Here is a 27,306-nt window from a genome sequence, read left to right as displayed (position 1 = left end):
AAATGCCAAGGCTTTAAAAACTAAGCTAGCAGAGATTTATTCCCTGAAATTACACTAAAACAATAAAACGCAACCATATACAGGAATTAAAGTTAATTTTTGTTTCAGAACTAAGTTTGAGTAAGAGCATCCAGAAGTTCCAAATGTTCTAATGTATGAACCTGGAAAGAACTAAGATGACTGAAGCACCTTGCCCCCTTTATAGCACTGCCTCAAACATTTAGAGCTATGGGGTGGGGCTTTTGGGTACTCCAACAGGCACTGCTTCTACTACACTGGTTGGCATCTCCCTAACAGTGCAGAGGCCATTCAAAGAACTTCCACCTCTCTCCCTGTCCAACCACCAGCTCTGAACACTCACTTTGACATCTGAAAGTCAAGACGTGTTCTTTCCTATCTACACATCACTAGTGACACCTGTGCCATCTTCAAATTAAGCCTTCACTTATTATTTAAGTTCTCAGAAAGGAAGCATAGCCCAGTGGTTAGCACGTTAACCTGAGACAAGAAATGCACAGGTTTGATACTCTGATCCATCACAGCCTACTTATGTGACCTGAGAAAGTCATTCAGTTCACTCGTCAAGTGGGGAGAATATTGCCCTGTCTCACAGGGGTGCAATGAGGATGAACACAGTAAAGATTGAGAAGTTCTCACATACTATGGCAATGGGGGCCATATACAAGTGCCATCAATAGATACATGTGTGTAGCTCCATTGAAGCTGCACAGGTCTGACTGAGGTCTTAATCTGAGGAAAGTGACACAGAATACATTTCAGCTAAAGGAGGGTAGAGCTGTCAATCATTATGCTTAAAAGCAAGCATCCATACTGTGACAACAGCAGCCAATAGGCATTAGGCAGCCCACCTGAGACTAATGAAAAATATCAGAGATATAGCTCTAAGTCAAAATGAATTGAAGCTATATGGAAATTCTCTTTCATGAAGTCCCAAGGCAGTAGTCTAGGTTTCATTTTCATTGCAGAGAACTAAGGACTAGGACTATGAAAAAAAATTCTAGGATAACCTGTGGGACTGAAGTCCATGCCTTTGACTATACTAGAAAAAAAGTTATATAGTGGCTGATGATCACCAAATATTGGCTGCCTTATTCTGCCTGTCTAAATGGGGCTGACGATCTTTTTACTGATAGAGCGGAAAGGGCAATCCTCTATTAAACAGGTGTTTCTTTCTGCGAGTTATTTAGCAAACAGTTTAGCCTCATTTGCACTAACATGTTTTAAATATATTTAAATAAGAATGTAAAAGCTTTAAAGGGGGACTTTTTAGGAGCGTGGTAATTAAACTTTAAAATCTTATCAAATGGAAATAAGCTTTTGCCAATAAAAGAATTAAGAAGTTCTTCCTGCATTCACATGGAAGGCACTAAACACACATATTGCCTAGGAAATAGGCTGCAAAACCAAACAGTATTACTTGTAATAATTCTTGGTCACTTCTTTGCGGAAAGAGTTCCTTCAGTGTTTGGAGTTTCGCATCTCTGATGTCTTCCTCCTCATCCATGTCTGGCAATTGGTCTGCATCATTTGTATATGTAAATGTAGGTGGTACATCTTCAGCCTCTTCATCATCAGACTGTTCAGAGCTACCATATAAGGAAAAGAAATAATAAGACTTTTTTTCTTCTTAGGAATTCTGTTTTAGCATCCCCATAATTGTTCAGTGAAAATGTAACACCACATAAGCTTATATTAATATCAGGTAGCTGTTAGTGTATTACCATTCTTTGAAAGAAACTGGAAACAATGTAATAGAACTGAAACCACACATCACTGGCAGCACAGTTTAACAACAGGAAAAAATTCTCTTGAACAAAGGCCTTATTCATTCACCATAAAGCAAAAAAAGCACAAATCCACTTTTTTGCAAGATATCTTTGAGTCTTGCAACCTACTAATATCCAGCATAGCAGTGGACATGGTTGTATATTACTTGCTATCTACTGTTCAGAACAAAATGAAGCATCTACAATTCACAGAAGTCTTCTGTACTTTAGCTTAGCAATACCAGTGAACCCATTTTTTATTTGAGGGTGGCAATCTGGTACCTACTGTATCGCATAGCCATCCAACATTACAGCAGACAACAGAATGCTTGACATCAATAAGTAATGTCACTATCTGTGTCTTGTCAGTACTATCAGAGTTCACTCTTTCACAAATGGAAATAGACTAAGGTATTATCTAAACTCAAATTCAGGCTCAAAAGGTCCAATATAAATTTTCCTCAGAGATAAGAGGATAGTGCGGACTGAGCCTTTACAAACTCACTCGGAAGGATCAAATCCATATCCAAGATGTCATCTAAATTAAAAAGTGAACCACATGAAAAGACCAACTTATAATATTTTAAATATATTTTAAAAAATGGCTCCATCTTGCAGTATAGACAGAACTTAATTTTGTTTTAACTATGTCCCTGAGATATACACCGCTACCCCAATATAACACGACCCAATATAACACGAATTCGGATATAACGCAGTAAAGGGTGGGAGGGATAGCTCAGTGGTTTGAGCATTGGCCTGCTAAACCCAGGGTTGTGAGTTCAGTCTCTGACGGTGCCACTTAGGGATCTGGGGCAAAAATCAGTACTTGGTCCTGCTAGTGAAGGCAGGGAGCTGGACTCTATGACCTTTCAAGGTCCCTTCCAGTTCTAGGAGATTGGTATATCTCCAATTATAAAATAAAATAAAGCAGCGCTCCGGGGGAGCAGGGCTGTGCACTCTGGCGGATCAAAGCAAGTTCGATATAACACGGTAAGATTTTTTGGCTCCCGAGGACAGCGTTATATCGAGGTAAAGGTATAGCTTGGATATATCCAAATCTATGAAGGCTTACGCACAACTGGCAACCCTACAAAATGGAACCACATTTCAGTTTATCTTTAGTTTTGTAGCACAGGCAGGACCTAAACCTACTTATACAGAGGAGAGGATCACAGCAATTTAATTTAGGTAAGTGTCTGCATAGAGATGGGGCAGAAGAGAGTAAAAACTCAAAAATGTTGTTGTTTCCAACTGACACTAGCTACATATTTTATTTTTTCATTAGACTGCAATACGTGAATAACTATCATGCTGAGAAAGTGTAATAAACTATCCTCTGTAAAAGATGCATGCAAAAATTTAAGAAAATATTTTCATTTTTCATCAGATACTATCCTGTACTTGCCTACAACTAGTGCTTAAAAAGCTAAGCAAACCTAAAATACACCTGGACAACACCACAAAGCTGTAACAAAGCAAAAAATTCCTTTCCAACTTCAGCTAGGGATCAGTTTATGCCCTTAAGCAGGAGTATGAGTATCCCTTGTAACGTTTAAATACAGCGAGGCTGCAAATTATAGTTCTATTAATATATTTTAAATCCTTTTTGCTTCAGTACCTGCAGGAAAAGAATATTTGTATTAAGTCCAAAGAAAAAACAACAAAAAAAAATCATTTTAAAGGTTACATTTACTAAATAAGGTGCTTACCAATCATATCCTGTATAAAATCCCAAGTACTTGAAAAGAAGGTACAGGGAAACCTCGCTATAACGCGCCCCACAATAACGCGGATTCGGATATAACGCGATCATAAGGTGGTGCCGGCCGCACCAAGCAAAAAAAAAACCAAGAGGCTGGAGCACCACCGAAGAAAAAAAACAAACAAAAAAAATGGAATGTGCCTTCCCCACTGCCTCTTCCCCCCTACCCCGGCTTCTTCTTTTGGTGAGAAGAGCCATTCTTCTCCCCAGGTGCTCCTTGCTCTTCCTCTGCCCCTTGCACGTCTCCCCTGCTCTCCCCAAGTGTTTCCTTTTCTCTCTGCATGGCTGAGAGCCCCTGCTGCTGGAGCTGCACCCTTTCAGTTACTGTTATGGGCAAGTCGCTTTCTGCCCAAGAGAAACTGACCGGCTTGAAACTGACCGGCTTGAAATGGTAAACCTCACTATGCCGCGACCCCGCATTTATCACGATCAAATTTTTTGGAACCCAATCATTGTGTTATAGCGGGGTTTCACTGTAGTAAATAGTTAAGGACATCATAAATCTTACGTTGCCAACATGATCACATTCTTAATGAGTATAAAGAAATGCATACTTAATCACAACATGGCAAGTTTAATTGTGACCCATGAACTGAATCTTTTTAATATATTCTAGGGAGCTCAGGTAGTGACATCTATAGTTAAGGTTCCTGACACTTTCCATTAGAAAGATTTTATTTTCAGTTGTTTATAAATTCACAAAACTAATTGTTAAGGGGAAAATTTTCCATGCTAGGTATCTGCTTCAAACTGACAATATTATAAAAGTTTTAGCCAAAACAATTAAGCTGTCTGAGCGAACAAGATTAAGGAAAAATGCATTTTACCTACAATAAAAAAAATTAACAACCATTTTGCTGAAAAACTAACAGCAACATACACTGGAGCACGGATTTGAAATTTGGCAAGGGTGGTTGTGGGCGGTTTGCTCAGATTTCAGAATTACCATCCCTGTAAACATTCCCCCAAATTGCAGTTTGCTCAGTTAAGACTTGTTAGCATTTGACAGCTAAATTCTCTGAAGACTGTTTGCATGAGCATGCTCCAACCTCAAACAGTTCCCACATACCAACATGACTACATGTGCTATCCCACAGCGCAACTGAGCATGCTCCCAGCCCAGGAATTCAGGGGCTGAGCAGGACTTTTGCCACAACTGTTACTAGCAGAGGCCAATATGGCACCAGACACTGGAACTGAGAGAGAGATGCTCTCTCCTGTGCTCTCAATGGTCCCCATGCTGGCACAATGGCAACTTGGAAAAGATCTATGTAGCCTCACTCAAATGCAGAGGTGTGAGGAACAGAGGAGGAACAAAGAAGGAAGAGATGCAGGGGAAACAAATTAGGAGCAGGAGCTCAGGGGAAAGGAAGGATAAAAGCCTGGGGAGGAAGAGGGATTAAAAGCTGAAGTAGGGGCTGATATGCAAAAGCTTGTGCCTCCTCCACCACACACCTTCCAACTTCGGAAAATAATGAGGTAGGGATCCTATAAACCAGTGTTTCTCAACCTTTTTGATACCAGGGACTGGCTTGCTACTTTCCTAAATTGTGTCAGAGACCTGAGGTGCTGGTCCATAAACCGGTTGTTGAGAAATACTGCTATAGACTTCAGAGTGGTAGCCATGTTAGTCTGTATCAGCAAAAAGAAGGAGTACAGGTCTGTCGCATCTTACGCGCATTTAACATGCGTGATTTCAGCTTTACGCAGTTGGCAAAAAAAGAGAAAAACAACAATTTAAATACTGTTTCTGTAGTGCGGGCGATTCTGCCCGCCATTCAACTCAATGCAATTTTGACTATACACAACACAGTTTTCGCTTTACGCGCTAATCGCGGAATGGAACCCCCACGTAAGATGAGACAGACCAGTACTTGTGGCACCTTAGAGACTAACACATTTATTTGGGCATAAGCTTTCGTGAGTTAAAACCCACTTCATCAGATACATGCAGTGGAAAATACAGTAGGAAGATATATATACACAGAGAACATGAAAAAATGGGTGTTGCCATACCAACTATAACGAGACTAATCAATTAAGGTGGGCGATTATCAGCAGCAGGAAAAAAAAAAGTTTGTAGTGATAATCAGGATGGCCCACTTCCAACCGTTGACAAGGCAAGAGTAACACTAGGGGAAAAAATTAGCCTGAGGAAATAGTTTTACTTTGTGTAACGACCCATCCACTCCCAGTCTTTATTCAAGCCTAATTTAACGGTGTCCAGTTTGCAAATTAATTCCAATTCAGCAGTTTCTCGTTGGAGTGTGTTTTTGAAGTTTTTTTGTTGGAGTATTGAGATTTAAGTCTGTAACTAAGTGACCAGGAGGTTGAAGTGTTCTCTGACTGGTTTTTGAATGTTATAATCCTTGACGTCTGATTTGTGTCCATTTATTCTTTTGCCTTCAGACTGTCCGGTTTGGCCGATGTATATGGCAGAGGGGCATTGCTGGCACATGATGCCATATATCACATTGGTATGTGTGCAGGTGAACGAGCCTCTGATGGTGTGGCTGGCGTGATTAGGTCCTATGATGGTGTCCCTTGAACAGATATGTGGACCGAGTTGGTAATGAGCTTTGTTGCAAGGATAGGTTCCTGGGTTAGTGTTTTTGTTGTGTGGTTACTGGTGCGTGGTGCTATAGACAACAGCCTCATTCACTACATAGACCCAATTCAGTGCACAGGATAGGCTGCGCTCTGGAGATCAATGAGGCTGTGGTTCTGTGAATAATATAATTAAAAACTGCATAGACAACCTTACTTCTGGCATTTCCCAGCTTCTGAGTGTCTGGTTTTGCAGACTTAGTGTTCGTTTAGCATAGGAAATTATAAACAAAACCAAGTTTCTAAAAACCATAAAAAACAACTTCCATTCCACAAAATCATATTAAACTATATGACGTCATGAAGTAATCCAAAAATTAAAACAAAAAAAACTCAAAACAAAATTTCAAAATTCAATAAAGATTTTTTCCAATGTAAACAAATTTCCAAGTTTTTCCACAATTGAAATTTCACAAAAAAGCTCTATTGGTTGAAACCGCACGCCCGCAGGCGAAAACTTTTGACAAGTTTTCTGACAAGCTCTAGTTGTGACCTTTAGATCCCCAGCACACTTCTGCCACTTGAGCTAATGGTGTAACCAATAGCAGGAGTAGGTTTTCATCCTCTACATGGCTCAGCCACTCCCTTTCAAGTAGCTTCACAGCTATTTACTGGATAGCAAAGATATGTTGAGACTCAGGAATCCTGGCTGCTATTCCATGGCCTAGAGGGGACTGTGTTCTAATGGTTACAGACCCTTATGCCATTGTCCCTTCTCCTGTCTCTGTGTGGCTCAAAAGCTTGTCTCTCTCACCAACAGAAGCTGGTCCAATTAAAGATATTACTTCACCCACCTTGTCTCTACAATAGGACCCCTCATACGTTCAACAATTCTGAAAGTCAAGCCATGAATGCATAACTATTTTTGTGCTGAATTCTCTTCACTATATAAAGTTTATTATATATTATGCCCTGAAGGAACACCTGACCATCTATTAACAGTGCTTCCTCAGGGAAGAGAAATTGAAAAGCATTGTGTAATACTGAAGACTTCCGAAAGCTATAATTTCCATTAACTTGAGGCCTCTGGTCACTCGACAATTTTGGCACTATATGAGAACTAATCTGTCTATAAAACCAGGATGAAAGCAAGCAAGCTAAAGCAAAAGCCAAAATATAAACACTTCAGCTAACCTTTTAAAATTGAATTTTGAGAAATCCTCTTGGTGGTGCTTGAATTCACTGAAAATTGCCCATAATGTGATAAATACCCGAAGTATCATTGAAACTCATGTATTCTGGGATTTCTCCAGTGAACTAGGTAGTACTCAGAGGAAGACAACTCTTTAAAGAGGTGAAGTTTTTTGAGATGAAAGCTCAATACAGCCTGGTTAGTGGAGACATTCAAACCAACATGGCATTTAGTCAGCACACATGAAATGAACTTTTTTTTTTTTTTTTTTTAAAGTAGGACATTCAAATTCATGAACTCACAAGTGAAGATAATGAATACTACAGAAGATTGGTATGGTAAAGACTTACATTACAATCACCTCACTCATGGTAACACTGTCTTGTTTTGTACTGGAACAGTTTGGTGGTCCTTGATCCTCACTATCTGAAGACACATCAATGAATTGTATCCCTCTTCGATTCTTGAAAGATGATAAATTCTTTGTCCTCTCTGCTTCTGGGGTTTCTGGGACACTGGAGTCTTCTGTACAAGCCATTTGGAGAATGGAGAAAAGCATATAAATTCAAAATGTTTCATTGCAACTAAAGCCTCACCACAAAAGTTATGATCTTTCATTGAAAAACACTGACTATTCAAATAAAGCTTACACCATTATGTGTTGACGACTCCCCAGAATCCATGGGTTTCTGTCAGCAGACTTCTCATTTAAGTTCTCTAGTTGACCAAATACTTAAGTTTGAATATCCATTAGCTTTAAACACATGCCATTCAAAAACATGAATATGGCTTTTAAAGTGAACAACTGCTGGGTTATAAGCCAAACTTGTATAACCCACCTTGTGACATCTGTGACTTCACGGTTAGGCTGACCAATTAATTACTTGACCAACTTGGTCTTGGATTTGCTGAGGCACAGAGCAGACTTCAATTTCCACATGAACAATGACTTTGAATCAAACTCAAGATCTCCCGGCCACCCCAGACGTCATGGAACTATTCCAAGTGGCTTTTCACTTTACTCAAAAGTGCACTGACTACCTTAATTCTTGGGTTGGAAATTAAGTCCCTTTGATTTGAAAAGGAGCATGTGTAGAGACTGCAGCTCTGAGCTCTGTTTTCCAGCTAAACAAATAGCTCCCTACATCGCCTTTCCTTCTAAAATCTTTAGTGGCATAAATCCAAGATGGGGTCAGAGGGAGTAGATCTCCACTAAAGCCAAGCCTTCCCCGTGCCTCCAGTCAGTCCTTTTTACTCATTTCCTTGAGCGGATGATGGAAGTGGTGATTAGAGCACCACAGAATAGTAAGTTTGAGATTTAAGGTATATTTGGTGAGGGTGGGTTCACTTACACTACAAGCATATCTGTAGCTTAGGCCGTGTCTACACCTGAGAGCTTACAGTGGCACAGCTGTACCGATGTAGCACTGCCAATGTAAGATCGCTCGTGTAGCTGCTCTATGCCAATGGGAGAGAGCTCTCCTGTCAACATAATAAAAGTATCTCAATGAGTGGCGGTAGCTATGTCAGCAAGAGAAGCTCTCCCACCAAAATAGCACTGTACATACTACCACTTATGCCAGTGAAAATTATGTCGCTCAAGGGGGTGTTTTTTCACACCCCTGAATGACCTAAGTTTTGCCGACATAAGTAGTAGTGCAGACATAGCCTTAGATGTCATTTCACTATGCTGTTTGTTCTTTTTCAGATAGCTGTAGACAGGGAGATATTGCTCAGGCAGCTCCCATGCCAGTATGTCATACTCAAGTTACAGTCCACACTGCTCAAGCCCAGCAACCCAAGTCAGCTGATAGGGGCCAGCCATGGGCGTTTTATTGCAGCATAATCATGCCCTTACATTACACACCAAAATGTGCACTTGGAATAGGTGGGAATATTCCACATATTCGTTTTTCCGATGGGCTAAAGAATACAGTTTTAAATGGTTTTCCAAAGAATACATAGGAATTATGTGGCAGTCAAGAACCCTGATCTGAGGTACAAGCCCAATATCCTACCCACATATTCTAAAACTCTTATTTTTCCCCTTTTTCTCTCTCTTTTTTTTTTTAAATGAGCAGAACTAGAAAAAACTGCTCAAGACAGTATGGCAAGCAACTAGAATAAATTCAGACAGAAGCTGTATGATTTCCTTGAAGATGAGAAAAATTACAGACCCTGGAAGCATGCAAGACTGAAGGAGGAGGGAGAGAGCATGCAGTGGAGACTATGACAGCTGTAGAAGGAGTCTGCTGTAAGAAAGTAACCGTGTAGGAAATAAATATAAAATAACCTGTAAGGTACTGTAGCAGTGTTTGACAGAAACTTAGATAAACTAAGTATATGGCCTCAAGCAATTTACTGACACTGTGGAAACTTCTAAAAAACATATGAATTTTAAGACGTGGGGGGAAAAACTTCACATTAAATTGTAAAATGTATTGCTAACACATAACAGGGCTTTGTACAACAAGGCAGAGTCACTAGAAAAATCAAGTAAAAATTTGAACTTGGATCCTGGCACCGTTGAACAAGTGGACCGTGACCATAACCAAGACACGTTCAATATTTTAGGGGAAAACTAAGTCATCAGCCATTAATAAAATGTAACCTTTGCATGTGCCAAGGTCTAACAGCAATTAAAAGGCTACAGGATTTAAGATAGAATTGGAATATGCTAATACAAAAAGGTTCTATAGGGAAAAAAAAGTTTTGTATCATTCCTGGCGTCTGTTCATTGAGATGAAAAAAGGAAGAAAGCTCCTCTTGTGGAGGATGGCCTTGTGCATAACTAAAAGATAAGGCAACAATTCACTCTTCTCACTAAATTAAAAGTAAAAAATAGAGAACATGTTTATTTTCTGGGATTCTGCTTCAGCAGAGAAACTCTTGTTTTATCAAAACTGATAAAATTCTCTGGAATGTTTAGACTTGTAGTGAAACTTAGAGCAGGTCTACACTATACCCTAAGTCAATATAACTTACATCGCTCGGGGTGGGGAAAAAGCTCTCCCCACGCCCCCATCCTCGAGAGACAAGTTTCGCGATGCCCACATCAGCACTGTGTCAGCAAGAGGCCCTCTCCCGCCAACATACCTGCCGCTTCTCACGGAGGTGGAATAATTATGTCAATGGGAGAGAGCTCTCCCGTTGGCATAGCAAGTCTTCACCAGATGCGCTACAGTGGTGCAGCTGTGCCAATGTAATGCTGTAGAATAGACTTGCCCTTTGATTTACTGCCAGCAGTTTGATCTTGCTATCATTTTGATATACTTGTTTCCTCCGGTGACAGTAATTTTTTTCCTATATGCTACTGTTCACTCTACAACAACTGTTACGTGCCAATCTTATGATGCTTCATCTGATATAAAAAGTATTATTAAACAGAAAAGCTTTGGAAATTCAGTCTAGTTAGTGTAGATTCAAAATGGCGCACACACATGCAGGAACCGGTGCTTTCCAGCCTTCTGCTATCAAGTAAGAGACTGCAGAATCCCAACTACGCTGTGAAATTCAAATGCAAAACATAAGCATTTGTTTTAAAAAAGTTTTCAGACAGCACGACAGCAATATGGTACCCAAAAGGGAAACAGAAACCAAAACAGTGACTTCATGAATCTGCAAGCATCTGGTAACAACAGCAGAGATGTCAACCTTGTTCTGAGACTTTTAGGCAGGTTTATGAAAAAAGCTAGGGAGGTTGCCTGCAGCTCTCTCTTTCACCCCTCCCTTGAAAAAAACAAGACTGCTCCCTCTTCTTCCCCACTCTATAGCCATAAGGAGGGGGGCACACTTGGACCACCAAGCCACCCCTGTTGTGCTCCCCCACCTGCACCCCAAACAGGAAGAAGGGGAGGACAGGCCCTAGGAAAGCTGCCTTCCTATGCCGCCTAGGTCTTTTAATTACCTTCACCAGTCCCAGACCTGGACCACCTGCTAGGGATGATACTCCTTCTCTTCTCCCTCCTCTCTCACATTCCTTTCTCCCCTTCGGCCCTGCCTTCTCCTGCCCTGCAGACTGTGCAGTAAGGGTCTGATAGGAGACAAGCCGCAGCGACTGTCAGTGGGGCTTGGGACGTCAGATTCACTGCATGAGCCCCAGGCTGCCCATTGTACTCCAACTACCCTGCATAGATCCTGCTGCATTGTCCAGTGTGCATTTTTTTACTTTATATATAACAAAATTGCATATAAATTAACAGGTGCTCGCAAAATTAGTAGGTTTAAGCCTGAATTAGTAATTTCATAATTATATGTTAAAAAAATTGGGAGGATTTCTAAAAACTGGGAGGCGTGGGGGGGTTTGGCATCTCTGCTGTTACTCAATTTAGTGTTCAACTCTCATTTTAATGACGGAAGTTTATACAGGTTGAACCTCTCTGGTCCGGCAACATCTGTGGTCCAGCATGATTTTATTTTATGTTTTTTGTGCTTTATCTACTTATTTCCTTGTGCCAATAGAGTAAAACTGTGTAACACTAACACTTTGTTATGAAGAGAGCCGGTAAGCCTTGGCTAGGTGGCGTTGCAAGCGTTGTTCCATTTATTTGACCCGGCGATATAAAAATAAAGAGAGACCCGCTTGCTACAATATTGACCTCCTGCAGTTTGGCAAATTTTCTTGTTTGGCACTAGTCAGGTACTGAGGGTGCCGGACTAGAAAGTTTCAACCTGTATGTCAATGTCCTTATCTTTCACTGCTGATTATTGTAACAGAATACAGCTATATGTCTATCTGCCATTAAGGGAGGAAGCTGCAGATACTAGGAGAGCAGGGAAATGTCTGGTTGTTAATGTTTGACGCGATGATAGACTAGAAGTTAAAGTCTCCCTGTCATAAACAGATAGTTAAGGGTTAATGTCTCTTACCTGTAAAGGGTTAAGAAGCTCAGTAAACCTAGCTGACACCTGACCAGAGGACCAATAAGGGGACAAGATACTTTCAAATCTTGGTGGAGGGAAGTCTTTTGTTTGTGCTCTTTGTTTGGGGGTTGTTCGCTCTTGGGACTAAGAGGGACCAGACATCAATCCAGGCTCTCCAAATCTTTCTGAATCAGTCTCTCATGTTTCAAACTTGTAAGTAATAGCCAGGCAAGGCGTGTTAGTCTTATTTTTGTTTTCTCAACTTGTAAATGTTCCTTTTTGCTGAGAGGCTTTTACCTCTGTTTGCTGTAACTCTGAACCTAAGGCTAGAGGGGGTTCCTCTGGGCTATATGAATCTGATTACCCTGTAAAGTATTTTCCAACCTGATTTTACAGAGATAATTTTTACCTTTCTTTCTTTAATTAAAAGCTTTTTTTTTAAGAACCTGATTAATTTTTTCCTTGTGTTAGGATCCAAGGGGATTGGATCTGGACTCACCAGGAATTGGTGGGGGAAGGGAGGGGGGATGGTTAAATTCTCCTTGTGTTAGGATCCAAGGGGATTGGATCTGGACTCACCAGGAATTGGTGGGGGAAGGGAGGGGGGATGGTTAAATTCTCCTTGTGTTAAGATCCAAGGGGTTGGATCGGTGTTCACCAGGAACTTGGTGAAAAAGCCTCTCAAGGCTGCCCAGGGAGGGGAAGGTTTTGGGGGGACAGAAAGTGATCCAGACACTGAAATTTCTGGATGGTGGCAGTGTTATCAGATCTAAGCTAGTAATTAAGCTTAGAAGTGTCCATGCAGGTCCCCACATCTGTACCCTAAAGTTCAGAGTGGGGGAGGAACCTTGACACCCCCAAAATAATTTCTAGCCAGTTGTGTATTCACAAAGGGGCAAGGATTAGGGCGTATCCTCTTCCTAATGCTAAAAGCTTCAACTGATCCCTAGTTAACACCACCCCATCTGCCCGTAGGTGCAAAAGCTCAGATGACAAAAAAACAATCCCCTCTCCCTTCCCTCTACACCGCAGTCAATATGCATCATCAACACAAAATTCTACAACCCTGAAAAATCAAGTTACGAAGGCAGCATAAAATTGAAAAGCATTCCAAACTTGAAATCTGTACTAAGTTTAGTATCAGCATCAACAAGACAAGAAATATTACTTCTATAGCTCCACAAACATGCATGGCACTTTATAAAGTACAGACAAGCTCCCTACTATACTCCTGAGGGAGATCTGTGCCAAAAATACAAATTTTGCACACATTATAATAAAATTTTGCAAATTGTATTTATCAGTAAGTAAATGTGGCAGCTCCAGCATGGCAGTGGGGAGCATAGACCACTGGCTGCACTGAGGTCCAAGATCACCCTGCAGGCCGCACCTCTGGCACATGGACTCAGTGGTGAGGCTGCACCCAACCCTGACACAGCACAAGGGCATGGCATACCCCAAACACGTCCCAGGGCTATGTCTCTCTGTACCAGGTGCACGAGGTATAGGCTGGCAGGCTCAGCCTTGCAGAATTCAAGTGTGGAGCAGCTTAGTGGGGGGATTCAGGTGTGGGGGGAGAGGGCTCTGTGTGGGACAATCTGGGTGCAGGCAACTCAGTGGGGTGTCCACGTGCGGGATCTGGATGCACAGGGGCTCAATGGGAGGTTCCAGATGCAGGGACAATGGGACTCTGTAGGGGGGGTTCAGGTGAAGGTGGTTGGGGCTCAGCAGGGTGGTCCAGGTACAGGAGGCGTGGGACTCGTCAGGGTGGGGTTCAAGTGCAGGGGGAAGTCTGGTTGCATGGAGGGTGGGGGTCATTACGTGCATACCACAACCAAATATCGTTGTTAAAGAATATCTCCTGCTAGTCAGACTATTTTCTTTTTCATAACTTAATCACAAGTTATAGCTTCCTGCAAATAAAACCCGAGAATGCATGTTACAAAGGTCTGCCGCTCTGCTTCTCTCAGACACAACACTGCACTTGCTTACCCATGAAGCTGGTTACATAAACACCCACATTTCATATGGATCTGTCCAGAAGATTGCACCCATTTGACTCTCATCTGTCCAGAGACCCATACTTTTGTAACAATTGGGCTCAACTATTGCTATTCTCTATACCTATGAACGAAGCCCAATGCCACAAGAAAGATCCAACTAGTTGAGAAACCTACAGTCCACCTACTCACCAACAGAGGTCACTGGGAACATGTATTCTTAGGATACGTCCACACTACCTGCCGGATTGGCGGGTAGCGATTGATATATCGGGGATCTATTTATCACGTCTCATCTAGACGCAATAAATCGATCCCTGAATGCGCTCCCGTCGACTCCAGAACTCCACCAGGGCGAGAGGCGGAAGTGGAGTCGACGGGGGAGCCGCGGCCGTCGATCCCACGCCGTGAGGACGGGAAGTAAGTCGAAATAAGATACGTTGACTTCAGCTACACTATTCCCGTAGCTGACGTTGAGTATCTTACATCGACCCCCCCCAGTATAGACTAGCCCTTAAACACCATACTTAGCATTGGCTAGCCATTATACAGAGACCAAATCAAGACTGCTGTCCTGAGTTTCAAAGCCCTGGATTAATGTAGCTACTGCACATGCATGCACAGTCCATATGCTAATCCAAGAACATTACGAAGCATGGAGGGAGGGAAACTGTTGCGTATGCACAGTAGCTTTCAAATGATTTCTCCCTTAAACAGACATGGTTTAGGGTTCACAGTGAACTTGAAAAGTAATTAATTGAAAGTAAGTTAAGCAGTTTTGGATACCTCCTCATCTGCCCCAAATCCCCTGCCACTTTTTGAGTTTACAATAATATATGTCCTCTCTCTCTTCTCTATGTGGTTGCTACAAAAGCCCTACAACCAGTGAGAACAGACTGATTCAAGTGGAAATACTGACTCCGGCTTACATACAAAGAAAAAAGAGAGAACACTTATTCCTTTATTCTTGCTCTTTAAATATAAGATGACTATTAGCATTAGACAGTACAGCAGTTTCAGAAATAAATGTGATTATTAAATTGACCGATTTTTTTAATTGACAACTATTATGATAGCTCAATTGTCTTCACTGATTAATCTGAAGATTTGATCCAAATAGAAATGAAGTTTCAAACCAGGCTACACAACCCAGTCAGATGAACTAAACAAACTGTTCTCTGGGCCACTGCTCCAGGCTTAGATTCTTACCACCACCACCTCCCACGGGATCCCTAGTCATGGATCATGTACAAACACAGAACAAAAAGGCAATCCAACCCCAAAGAACTTACCATCTGAGGCCAGGTTTACACTACGGAATTACTTCGGTATAACTACATTGCTCAGGTGTCTGCACAATCCACACCTGTGAACAATGTAGTTATACTGACCAAAGTGCCAGTGTATGCAGCGCTCTGTTGGTGGGAGAGCTTCTCCCGCTGACATAGTTACCGCCTGTCATGGAGGTAGATTAACTACACCAACAGGAGAGAGTCCTCCCGTCAGCAGAGAGTGTCCTCATTAAAGCGCTACTGAGCCGATGAGCATTTGAAGTGTAGACCTACCAAGTATAAGACAACAGATGGACTCCCTATCAGTCTGTTAGTCTAAGGATATGAGACAATATTGGTCAGCACGATAGGCAGTGGTCTCTGCACTCCAGCAGCCTAACGGTTACGTTTTTTGTAGGAATCATGGCAAAGGAGGGTATTGAAGGAAGATAATAGAATAGTTTTCTAGATGCTTACAGAGAACTCTTCCCAAATCTGAAGTGCAGCATGGGAGAAATCACAAAGGCAGTTGTTTGAAAACCTAAGGAATGGGCAATGAAAGCTGACATCATTGATTCACTAGGGGGAGAAGTCAACTTTAACAGAGAATTACAGATGGTAACTAGATAGAGATAGGTTATAAAGGGCTTGGAAAGTGAAGACAAGTGGTTTATGTTTTGATGCAACAGATGACAGGGAAGCAATAGAAGGATGCAAAAAGAGGAGTGACATGTCAAAGCAATATACTAGGAAAATTATTTTGCAGCAGTATTCTGAATAGATATAAGCAAGACAGTAGTCAAGGCCAGAGAAACGATTTTGCCGTATTCAAGATAAAAGATAAGTGCTTGGATAAGAGTTTTAGCTATTGTGTATGGATAGCAATGTTATAAAGAAATATTAGGCAAGATTTAGACATAGCCTGGATGGGAGGACCTAGAAAGAAGTCTTAATCAAAGACAATGCCCAAGTTAGAAGTTTGAGCAACAGGTAAGCTTGGTGTGATCATCCACAAAGAAGGACGTAGGAAGGACTGAGGAGGGGGGGAGTTTAAGAGCTCCAAAGAAGGAGCTGAAGGAGTGATTGAAACAGAGGAAAAAGAACCACAGGAGGACACAACCACAGAAGCCAAAGAAGGGCAAGATTTCAAGAAAATGAAGAGCATGGTAGACTGTTAAAAGGCAGCTGACAGATAAAAGAACTTAAGGATGAAGTATTGGTTCTGAGCTTTGGTTAGGAAGATGTCATTTCACACTTTGACAAGAGGGGTTGCAGTGAAATGCAAGGCGCAGAAGCCAGATTGAAAAGCGTTTAGGACAGAAATTGAAGAGAGGAATTCCAGATAGCAGTTGTAAACACCACATTCAATTAGCTTAGACATTAAAGGGAAATGGAGCAGCAGCTGCTGGGGCAAGTGGGGTAAAGAGTGGGTTTTAAGATGGGAAGGCTACAAAATGCTTACATAGTGAGGTGAAGAGCCATAGAAGAAGAGTGAGAGTTTATGGATAAGAGTCAGACAGAATGAGAGTTGGCACAAGGAAAGGGGGATCACTGTGGCAAGTGGAGGGGTTAGAGGAGGTGAGCAGATGAAAAACTTCTGTATTAGTAATAGCAGAGATGGAGGAAAGAGTTGTAAGAAAAAGGGGAACTCACCATATTTTGTCTATTTTCTTTTGCAAGAAATCAGTGAGATCCTGTGTGGAAAAGTGAAAGCAGGAGGACAGAATTGCTTGAAGAGTGAACAAAGATGACAAAAAGGCAGCTGGGATTCAATTACACTGGAGAACTACAGCTGTTTAGCTAGGAAGCTGACAGAACTGAAGGAAGAGAGAACAAATAAGTACTGGAGGAAATTACCCTTATATCTGCAAGGGGGAGTTCCACAACACAAGAGCAGAAAGCTGGTATTGGCGGGAGCCAGAGCTGGAAGTAGGCAAGGCAGACCACTTGATGGAAGAGAGGAGCAAAAGAGTCAAGGGTAGAGGAGAGTCAAACATGGAGAAAGAATCAACCATACCAATGAAAGAAAGGGAAGAGAGGACTAAGAGCAAATGAAAAGTCATCGACGTTGATGCACTGACATCATGGAAAGGTTGCATGCCAAGTTGCACGGGGGTACTGATGGATGATGTTGAAAAAGACTATGTTATGATAAGAGGGTGGTAACTGAACAGCAGAGAAATTAAGGTTTCATACAGCACACATCACAGTAGTATTAAAAGTACTCCATAGATAAGTTAGATCTGCCTAGTGATGTATATAGGGGATATCACATCTTCTGGTTTTTGGAGGTTCTAGGATGCTTTCCTTGAGAGGTAGATGGGGGGGGGTGTAATGTTAAATATAAAAATGCTTTCAGTTACAATGGAAACGTTTGTACAAAAGGAAGGGCAAAACGTTTTAAAAATTGTCGGGCTTTGGGTTAGTCAGTCAATGAAACACTTTATTACTGGTTCTCAGCAGGCTCCAAGCCTGATCTTTTAAATCCTGATTCAGAAGAAAATGTTATGGCAGAGTTTGATGCTTTTAAGGCAGTTATCATGGCATAGTGGTATCTGGAAAGGGGGAAGTGCTGAAAAAAAGCTGTAAGTGGGGCAAATGTTTTATTCTTATAAATACATTATCAACGTGTTTGTGCTTGACACAAATCAAACACGTGACTCACCAGTTTTCTCAGTCACATCTGATGTTGGAGTATCTGGCCTGCTGCTGTCATCTGTAACCTCATCATCACCATCACCACCACCAGCAGCAGCAGCACTGTCTGCTGCAGCAGGAGAAGGAGCAGCTGGTATCTCAGCTATGGGAAGAGGAGGTGGTGGATTTTCCTGTTCCACTTTTTTAGCCTTCTTCTCAAAGCGAAAGCGGTCCAGATTAAACAAACTCATAATCTCAGCCTATGGCTCCTGCCGCTGTCTGCAAGAAAGGAGACAGGATTGATTGTACAGTCTCTGTGGGAGGAAGGAGGGAAGACAATCACCCATGGCTGACACAAAACCAAAAGGCACCGAGACACAGACACAGAAACTGCTACGGAAGAAGGAAAACCGAGGGGTCGCTCGCCCTATCCCCCACCCAGCACGGGCCGGGACAGGCCTGGGCCCGGAAGCAAGAAGGAAACAAGCCCATGTGGAAGAAGGGAATGTCACGTATTACACAGGGAAAGCGGGAGCCGAATCCATCCCCTCCCCGCCCTCAATCCGCTCCCCGAGAGGCCAGGAGGGGCCCCCGGCCCGCACCTGTCTCACCCGGGCAGAGCCACCTGGTTGACAAAGACAAAAAGGAGGCGGGCGGGCGGGGGGGGGAGGGACGGATGATGCAGGCGGGGAAGGGGGCGGATGAAGCGGCTAAGCGCCGAGCCCCGGCTGACCCTGCCCCGGCTACCGCGCGCGCACAGGCACCAGCAGCGGCCCCGCCTCGGCCTCTCCCGGTACCCACCGGCGCGGGCGCAGCAGGGCGAGGGTGGCGCCGGCGGCAGAGGACCCTTTTCGGAGGCAAAGCGCGGCGGCTGGCGTCAGCGGGCGGCGACAGCGGCGCGCTAAGTGATGACTTCACCGCTTCCCAGCAGCCCCTTCGCCTGCCGGAGCTGGGCCTCTGGGGAGCGCGCGCGCGCGCGCGCCGGCCGCCCCGCGCCTCCAGCGCGTGCCGTCGCTGGTGACGCGGTCACGGGCGGGAGGGGCTCGGTCCAGCCCGCCCCGCGGAGAGGCCCCGGTGCTGCTCCCGGGCAGCGATGGGAGGGGCGGGAGCTCCCTGCTCGCCCCCGCAGAGCGGTGCCCCTCAAGTAACGGCGATGGCCCCGAATCTGCCCTCCCCGGGCCCCTTCCCCAGCCCGGAAAGCGCCGTGCCCGCTGCCACAGTACAAACCCACTCCCGCCGTGCAGGAGCGCGGTAGCAGATGTCCTGACGTTATAGGAACAGTCCTGACTTTCTTATACAGGCTCCTATTACCCCACCACTACCACCACCGCGGGGCCTGATTTTTCACACGTGCTGTCTGGTCACCCTAGTGCGAGAGCCCTGCTCCGCCTCACGCCAAATCCCACCTAGTGCAAGGAGCAGCAATGCCCCCAAGGCACTGGCGTAAAAGGAAGGCAAGGGCTTGACCCAGCTCCTGTCCTGGGGCATTACAACTTCCTAGTGCCCTCACCCCTGCTGTTACTACTATTCGAGGGGGCATCTGCAATAGCCGCTAGGAACTAGGGTCAGCCAGGGATCCACTTACACCAGCCTCTCACCATTACTCCATTGGCAAACTTCAAAACCCAAGTCCCTGCCTCAAACCCATTACCTACAGCTAAACAAATGGTAGTTAACAGGTAGTATGTAAGCACAACAACAGTACGGAACTATGCCCTGCAGGGCGGCATAGGGAGTACTTAGAAGGGCACCGAGGATGCCAACTTTCTATTGGCACAAAACCCAACACTGGAGCCCTGCCCCCACTCACTACCTTGCCCCTCCCTCGATGGCTTGCTCTCCCCCACTCTCATTCACTTTCACTAGGCTAAGGCATGGCCTTGGCCAACAGGAGAGGGTGAGGGCTCTAAATAGAGATGCAGATTCCAGGGTGGGGCTAATGCTGAGAGGTTTGAGGTACTGACAAGAGGGGGCTCTAGGCTAGGGGGATTGGGGCTAAGGGATTCAGAATGTGGAAAGGGGCTGCAGGTTGAGGCAGGGGGGTGGTGTGCAGAAAAGGGTGAGGGCTCTAGGATGGAACCAGGGATGAGGGGTTCAAGGAGTGGGAGGGAACTCAGGGCTGGGGTAGGGACTTGAGGTGCAGGGGGGTGCAGGCCCTGGGGTGAGGGTACATGCATTGCAGTGCAGGAGGGAGCTCTGGCTTTAGGGGGGTCAGGGCTGGGGTGCAGAAGGGGGGTACAGGCTCTGGGCTGGGGCTAGGGCTGCAGGAGGGAACTCTAGGTTTTGGGGAGGTTCAGGGCTAGGGCAGAGGGTTAGGGCTTAGGCCTACCTCAGGCAGCTCTCGGTCAGTGTCGCAGTGGGGTAAGGCAGGCTGCCTGCCTGTCCTGGGTCTATGCTGTGCCCCACCCGTGGACAGCAGGTCTGGCTCTTAGGCAGGCAGGGGGTGTGTGTGTGTGAAGGCTCCACAGCATGTGCTGCTTTCACATGCAGGCGCTGGTTCCCAGGCAATGGGAGTGTGAAGCTGATGCTCAGGGTGGGGGCAGTGTGCGGAGTGCCATAGCCCCACTGCCTAGGAGCCAGACCTGCTTGTCACTTCCAGAGCGCAGCGCCGTGCCCCACCGTAGGTAGGGACGAGCCTACCGTAGCCATACATGGATCAGTTTAAAAATTGGACCTGTGCTGGCACCCACTCATTACCAAAAGGCTATATCATAGCCTAACATGTCTTTTTCTGCTCCTCCCTTAGGGCCTTATGACAGCAGCTCTTCTCCCTCCTTTGGCACTACTGTTAGTAAATCAGGAGGCAACTGGCACTCCCCAGCTGTCATCCCCAGCAGCTATGTAACCTTCTCATTGCAACATTCCATCCCTCCTTCTCGCTGAATAGGAGTAAAGAGGGAAGGGGTCTTTCCAAGTGGCAGAATCTTTAAAATGCCTGCCCTGTACAACACCCACTGTTTCATTAGCAAATCCTATACCTGGGAAACATGCAATTTCTTTTTCTATCCCATCCCTGCACACAGTTACAGAAACACATTCAGGATGCCTGGCCTGCTGCGCTGTTGCAAATGGGATTGGCCACAAGACCAGACAACAACTGCCAGCCATGTGCTTCCTCCCAACCTCTCAGCAGTATCTCCAAAACGACACAGGCTGAAGGAGATGTCCATAAAAGGATTATAGTCTCCAAAACAAGACTTCAATAATATCTAAGATAGACAAAAGAGATGAGTTAAAACAGGAACTTGCCTCAGGTAAGTGTTGAGTATAAATAATAACTAACAGTGAACAAGGACAGATGCGGCCTGGAGGGAGTGTATAAAACACAGGCAGGATAAGTTTGCATAAGAGGCATATGATAGGATAATAGGTTGTGCAGGGTTTATGGCAAGGATATTTGGAAACTTTCAGAGGATGTCAATACAGGAATGCTTTGAGGTTATTGTCTGAAGAATGATCATATATGCTGGAGAAATCAGGTAGGTTAGAGGCAAAGAAGAGGCTGGAAATACGGATTGTAGCAATCTGAAAAGCAGAGACAGCTGTGGGTAATAGGTAGGAGGAAGATGGAGGATTGGAAAGTTGAAATGTAGCATTGGCTAGGAAAGAGTAAGGAATTGGCCCATCCAGGAAGAATGTGATTGGAAGTTGAAAATGGGATGGTGGTTGGAACTAAAACCGCTTTAGGGGCACTGATTGATGATCTCCTGCTGACAACAGATAGAGGATAGACATCAATTTTCCTGATCCTGGGTACCTTTGAACCATTGAATGCTGGCGACCATATAAGATACTGCTGTCGTGCCTGAGAGAGGTGGTAGAGGTCTGGGACAGTAAGCTACAGTGATTTGAGTCCTTTTTGGAGGGATGCTCCCAATGAGTAGGGATGGGAAATTACACCTCCATTATTAGACCCCTCACCTATGGAGTACCATAACGATGGATTGTCTCTCTGGTCATATTCAACATCTACATGTGTCCACTAAGTGCATGTGGCAGACAGCATGAACTCAGATGCCAGCAATATGCAGCTGAAACCCAGTACTATCTATCCTTCACCACTGTCACTAAGATGGGCCAGTGCTTAAGTGAAATCAGCTCACGATGAACAAAACTGAACCTAAGCAAGACAGAGGTTTTGCTGGTGGGCAAAGAAGGTAAAGAGTTTGCAACCATAGTACAGTCTCCTTTGGTTGGAGGTATTGTTATATGAGATTGAGTGAAGCCTCACTGAAGCTTGTTGGGCATGATAGCCATCCTACATTCAAGATAAACATAAGCAGCAGTTGAGCTCCTTTTTGGAATAAGTTAGCTGAATCTATTGGAGCCATTGCCCAAAACACAGACCACATGCCAAGCTAGTCAAAGCTGAAGGGTGTCACGGAGGGCTGAATGCAAACGCAGGGGGTTAGGTCATGTTTCAGTGAATCTGTGGCTATGTCTACGCTGTAACAAAACACTCACAGCACTGTGTCAGAGCCCCGATCAATTGACTCAGGCTTATGAGACTTGGGTGACGGGATTAAAAAGAGCAGCGTAGACATTCCTGCTTAAACTGGAGCCCAGGCTCTGAAAACTAGCGAGTGTGGGCTTTGAAACTCCAGCTCCAGCCTGAGCAGGAACATCCACATTGCTATCTTTAGCCCTATAAGCTCAAGCTCCCCAAGCCCAGATCAATAGACCTGAGCTCTGAGATTTGGTGCTACAGGTTTGTCTTTGAAGTGTAGACATATCCTGTGTACGCTCAAAAGAAGCAGTCAAGGAAGGCAGCAGAAAGCCAAGCACACAGTAAGAGACCAACTAAATGTGGCTTTCAGAGAAAATAGGGGGGAGCTTTTGGAGCAGATTGCTGTCTGGAAAGAAGCTTAGAACTGTGAGCCAAGAAACTGCCTCCTGTTTGGTTCCTACTGTGTTCCGGGAGAGTGGATGTTGGGTACATTTTTTTTGTTAAACAGAATTTCATACAAAAACCCAGAATCCATTATCAATTTCTCCTTTTAATGAAAACAACCTACAAAAAAGGGTAACAACTGTACGTATCCCAATTGGTCAATTCAATCCATAGCATCAGAGTACTCCTGGATTCCTTGCTGATGCTAAGCTCTCACATACCAGCATCTGCAAGTAACACTTTCTATAATTGCTAGTTGTCTAGAAGACTCCATCCCTTCATAGCAAATGATGAGCTGGGCTCATTAATGATGGCTTTGTCACTTCTTGGCTGGCCTCCAGCAATGCAGTATACCTATGCAAGCCTTCAGTGGTTAGGCAATTCCCAACAGTACCAAATGCTGCAGCACATCTCAGCAAAACTGACCATCATGAACACATCAAAGCTGTCATTTGCTCCCTACCTCAGTTTCCCCTAGAATATGAATCAAGTTCAAATATCTCATCTTTCAGGCCTCCATGGCACTCAATATCTAAAAGATCGAATAATGTTCCAGGATGAAGACTGTGATCCCAGGGTGCTGGAATGGGGGAGGGGAAGAAGGGGGCCATGGCCCCCCATTTTAAAAGTGCTGGAGGTGGGGCCCAAAGTTCAGGCATCTGTAGGCCCCCACACACACTTTTAGAGTGCTTCCGTCACTCCTGCTGTGGTCAACAACTTTGCTCCTCTGGCACAACAGAACTCAGAATAAAAAAGAAAGAGTGAAACACATCTGCGCAGGAGACAGAGCTTTCTCAGGGCTAGCCAAAGGCTGTGGAATCAACTTCCATAGAGAGTAAGGCCAAACCAAACCACACCTTATACTGTAAGTGCAAGAGGCATTTCTCTGACTTTGCCTTCTCAAACGTACGGGAGCGGGGGTGTGTGTGTGAAAAAAATACTTTAACAATTCCACAACAGTTCACTGCACCAATTTCTGTCCCCAGGGAGAGAATGAGAGAATGAACACATGATAAATGTTAGTCGCTTTATTTAATGCACTACTGGAAAGTGCTTAGATACTATGGTGATGACCACAGTGTAAAAACATAGAACAGAATGAAATAAAATAGAGGCTAAGAAAAAAGTGAGAAGTTGAAGAAGGGAAGACAAGTAGGCAGTTGCAAGAGAGCAATAGGTAAGGGAAATTGAAGTATGTGGGGAGTTGGGTTTGAGATTCTAGAAGAAACATTTCTTCAGCAGCCAAACAGAGAATTCCATAGTTTTGACTCAGTGAGGTAGACTGTGCCACCCACGGAGGTCTGAAGCTCTGGAAAAAGATGACAAGATTTTGGAACATAGTGGAGAAAGCTAAGAAAAGAGTAAAAATTCAAAGGATTAAACCAAGTGGCAAAAGAAAAACATTACAGAGACCCAACAACACTAAACATGTTTGAGCTTACAAAATTTTGTAACAGCAGCAGTTAGCAGTAGCTTAGAAAAATCATACAGTAGATTAGTTAAAGTTTTTACAGTACTTTGAACTTGTAAAGACTATATAATTGCTAAGTATTATCATCATCATTACCTTTAGTGAATTCTTGGCAAGCAAGGCTGGCAAAACTTCTGTTTGAGATGTTAATGACACCAGCTAGGCAGCCTGCGCTTAATGGAGGACTAATAGCTTGCTATTTGCTGCTGTTACAAGGAGGTAGATTCAAGGGACGGCAGTACTAAGGGTGAATTCTTGCAGAGGAGTTGTAAGATTTCATAAGGAAAGATGTTAATTCCTAATCTAAACAGCATGAATTTGAGAAAAATCTACTTGTACACAGAAATGTCTTACATACCATCTTGGATCTCTACATTGTGTATTTTTAGTAAGTTATGGTTATGTTGCTGAGCTAATAATACAGACAGGCATAATACATTGTTTTCAGGACTGAGGAGATGATTCAGAAAACCATCAGAAAGTTAATATAGGACCCATCCTTCTGATATGGAGGTGTGGTTACTGATCATTACTGGTAGCATTATTTATACTAGACAATTTATCAATGATGGAAAATCAGTGCAGCTGAAACATTGCTGAAAAGAGGTGTAAACAGGACCAAATCTTCAACACCGTTTCAGAAAGCATGCCCACAAAACTGTGCTGAATAGAGAGTTTGTTACTGCCTACACTTGTAGTTAAAACTCTTTTCAGTATCATTTCAGCTGCCCCCATTGCAGAAACACAAATACAAGGTCCTTCCTTCAGGACCAATCCAACTCAGCAAACGATAATATACAACACAATACAAAATGAATATGGCACTGATGCATAGTTTGTGGGGACAGCCATGTAGAAAGATTTTATGAAAGAAGTGGATTTTGAGAGGGCAACTGAAGGAAGATTGGCAGGATATCTCATCTATTGGTTTATTTTTTAGAACATCTCAAATCACTAGTTTAAGTTTTAAAATGGATTTGTGGGTATTGTGGAGGGTAGGGGATTGACACATTGAAAAAAACAGAATGGCAAAAGAAGATCTAAAAGTAAGTAATATTAAGATTACATTCGATACTGCTCCCTCTGAAATAAATGGGTGTTCAAACATTGACTGCAGTGGAAGAAGGACCGATTTTAATAGATTCCTAATAGACTTTAATATTTGTCCAGTCATAGAAAAAATTCCCACTTAACTCTATAATGTACTTTCTAAATTAAAAAGTGAGTTATTAATGAAAGTGTTGCTTATCAATGACTGAAAAAGTGTCCATAACCACTGCTGAGTGTATTTTCTTCCAATTATCATTCTTTTGTCTTTGATTCATGTCTTTTCTAAATCCTGTCCTTTCAATGAATATTAGCACATATACCATAATATGATAAAATGCTGTAAGAGTGAGAATAAAGATTAGTTAATTCCAGTTTGAAATATTATACTTCAGTTAGCATTGTGGTGTAAAATCAACAGGGTCTTTGACAGAGACACTCACAGCACATCTGTTGGGGCCTGCCCCCGAATATTGTGTAGCATTAGTGGGAGGTGTTTCTGGTTTGTTATAAATTGTGTGCAAGACGACAAGCTGTCAGCTGCAGATGGGTTTGTACTTGATCGTAAATAAAAAGAGAAATCTAATAAAATGTTTAAACTAGCTTACACATCTGCAGTTGGACAAGTGATGGGAGTCACACGTTGTACATGACGTTGCTGTAGCAACCTCACCATACCTTAATTCATGAATATCCAAACTGTTTTGATGTGTAAGCTGCACGGTGATTACTGAGTAAGGCCTCAGGTCGGAACTGTCCCAGAGCTGTCTCCTTTCTTTCTTGCCCAAGAGTTTGTTCCTTTTTTTTTTTTTTATTGTCTGTTGAATAGACAGTGTATTCTATTCAGGAGATGATAAAAAGGAACACCCTTTGGGTAAGAACAAGAGGATAGAACTGGTTTTGGAAAACAATATGGGTATTATTTTAAATTATTCCCATTTTTTGTCTGAAGATATTCTTGCGGTGACAGACCTTCACACTATCAAGTACATAAAGCAATTCTTATTTACTAGGAATGTGTTATTCTAGGAACTTTGAGTGACTGAAGAGTCAGTTTTGAAAACTAAAAAAAAAAAGCGCAATTTTTCTAAAATTCTTGTACCTACTTTTGTTTCAAGTAACATCTAAGATTTGTCTAAATGAAGATTAGAGAACATACAAATATTATTTTCACCTTTTTATTTCATTTGTGCATTTGACAGAACTCCATGTCTGCATTTCAATCTTTTCTTCTGAAGTAGTCAGTTTCTGCTGTTGCTTTTATGCATCTTTAGCAAAACAAAAGGGAAGAGAAAAAACACTTAAAAATACAAAAATGTGATTTTAATACCCCCCCTTCCAAATTTTCAGAAGATCTCAGGAGTTGTGGCAGTATCTGAAATTACTCTGAACTTTAGTATTAATAATTGACTAGATTTCAAGTTGGCAGTATCTTTTCAAATACCATTCATTTTATTTTCATTAGATTTTGGATGCTGAGGTTCATTCTCATTTCGATTTTTGAAACAATGTGATCTAGTGTTTGATCACAGAACAAGGAGCCAGGAACTCATGACCTCTAATTCTTACTTGGATACTGATTTGCCCTCTGGGTATAGTCCGCAGAATCGAGCCTCCCAGCCCAGGTCAACAGACTTGAGCTTTCAGGGCTCACACTACTACACTCAAAATAGCTATGTAGACAGCACTGAGAAGGTGTGGCTTGGGCTGGAGCTCAGACTCTGAAGCTCAGCCCCATTCCTAGGCTTCAATGCCACAATGTCTGTAGCACAGTTACTTTGAGCTCAGTGGTACAAACCCGGCTACCCCAACTGTGTCCATCTGGTCTGGGAGGC

The 27,306-nt window shown here is 43.3% G+C and overlaps 1 protein-coding gene across 7 annotated transcripts in view; it reads right to left on the bottom strand.

The window, feature by feature from the left end:
* Positions 1-27,306, bottom strand: part of SMARCAD1 (SWI/SNF-related, matrix-associated actin-dependent regulator of chromatin, subfamily a, containing DEAD/H box 1) — a 217,676-nt gene that overhangs the window by 45,586 nt on the left and 144,784 nt on the right. For 4 of the 7 annotated variants that reach the window (XM_039542689.1, XM_039542691.1, XM_039542690.1 and 1 more), the window contains 4 exons: positions 26,646-26,739; positions 18,091-18,341; positions 7,642-7,816; positions 1,439-1,607 (listed from right to left, as the gene is read on the bottom strand). In XM_039542689.1, the coding sequence (XP_039398623.1) occupies positions 1,439-1,607; positions 7,642-7,816; positions 18,091-18,313 (567 nt within the window). In that variant the 5' untranslated portion in view covers positions 18,314-18,341; positions 26,646-26,739. Of the gene's footprint in view, positions 1-1,438; positions 1,608-7,641; positions 7,817-18,090; positions 18,342-18,673; positions 18,694-18,863; positions 19,008-26,645; positions 26,740-27,306 lie in introns of those variants that run through there. The other 3 variants (XM_039542688.1, XM_039542694.1, XM_039542693.1) reach the window with 3 other exon arrangements.

This window comes from Mauremys reevesii, linkage group 5 (genome assembly GCF_016161935.1).
Source record: "Mauremys reevesii isolate NIE-2019 linkage group 5, ASM1616193v1, whole genome shotgun sequence".
NCBI classification, from domain to species: Eukaryota; Metazoa; Chordata; order Testudines; family Geoemydidae; genus Mauremys; species Mauremys reevesii.
The sequence above is the reverse complement of the archived record's forward strand: the minus strand, read 5'-3'. Positions and strand labels throughout refer to the sequence as shown.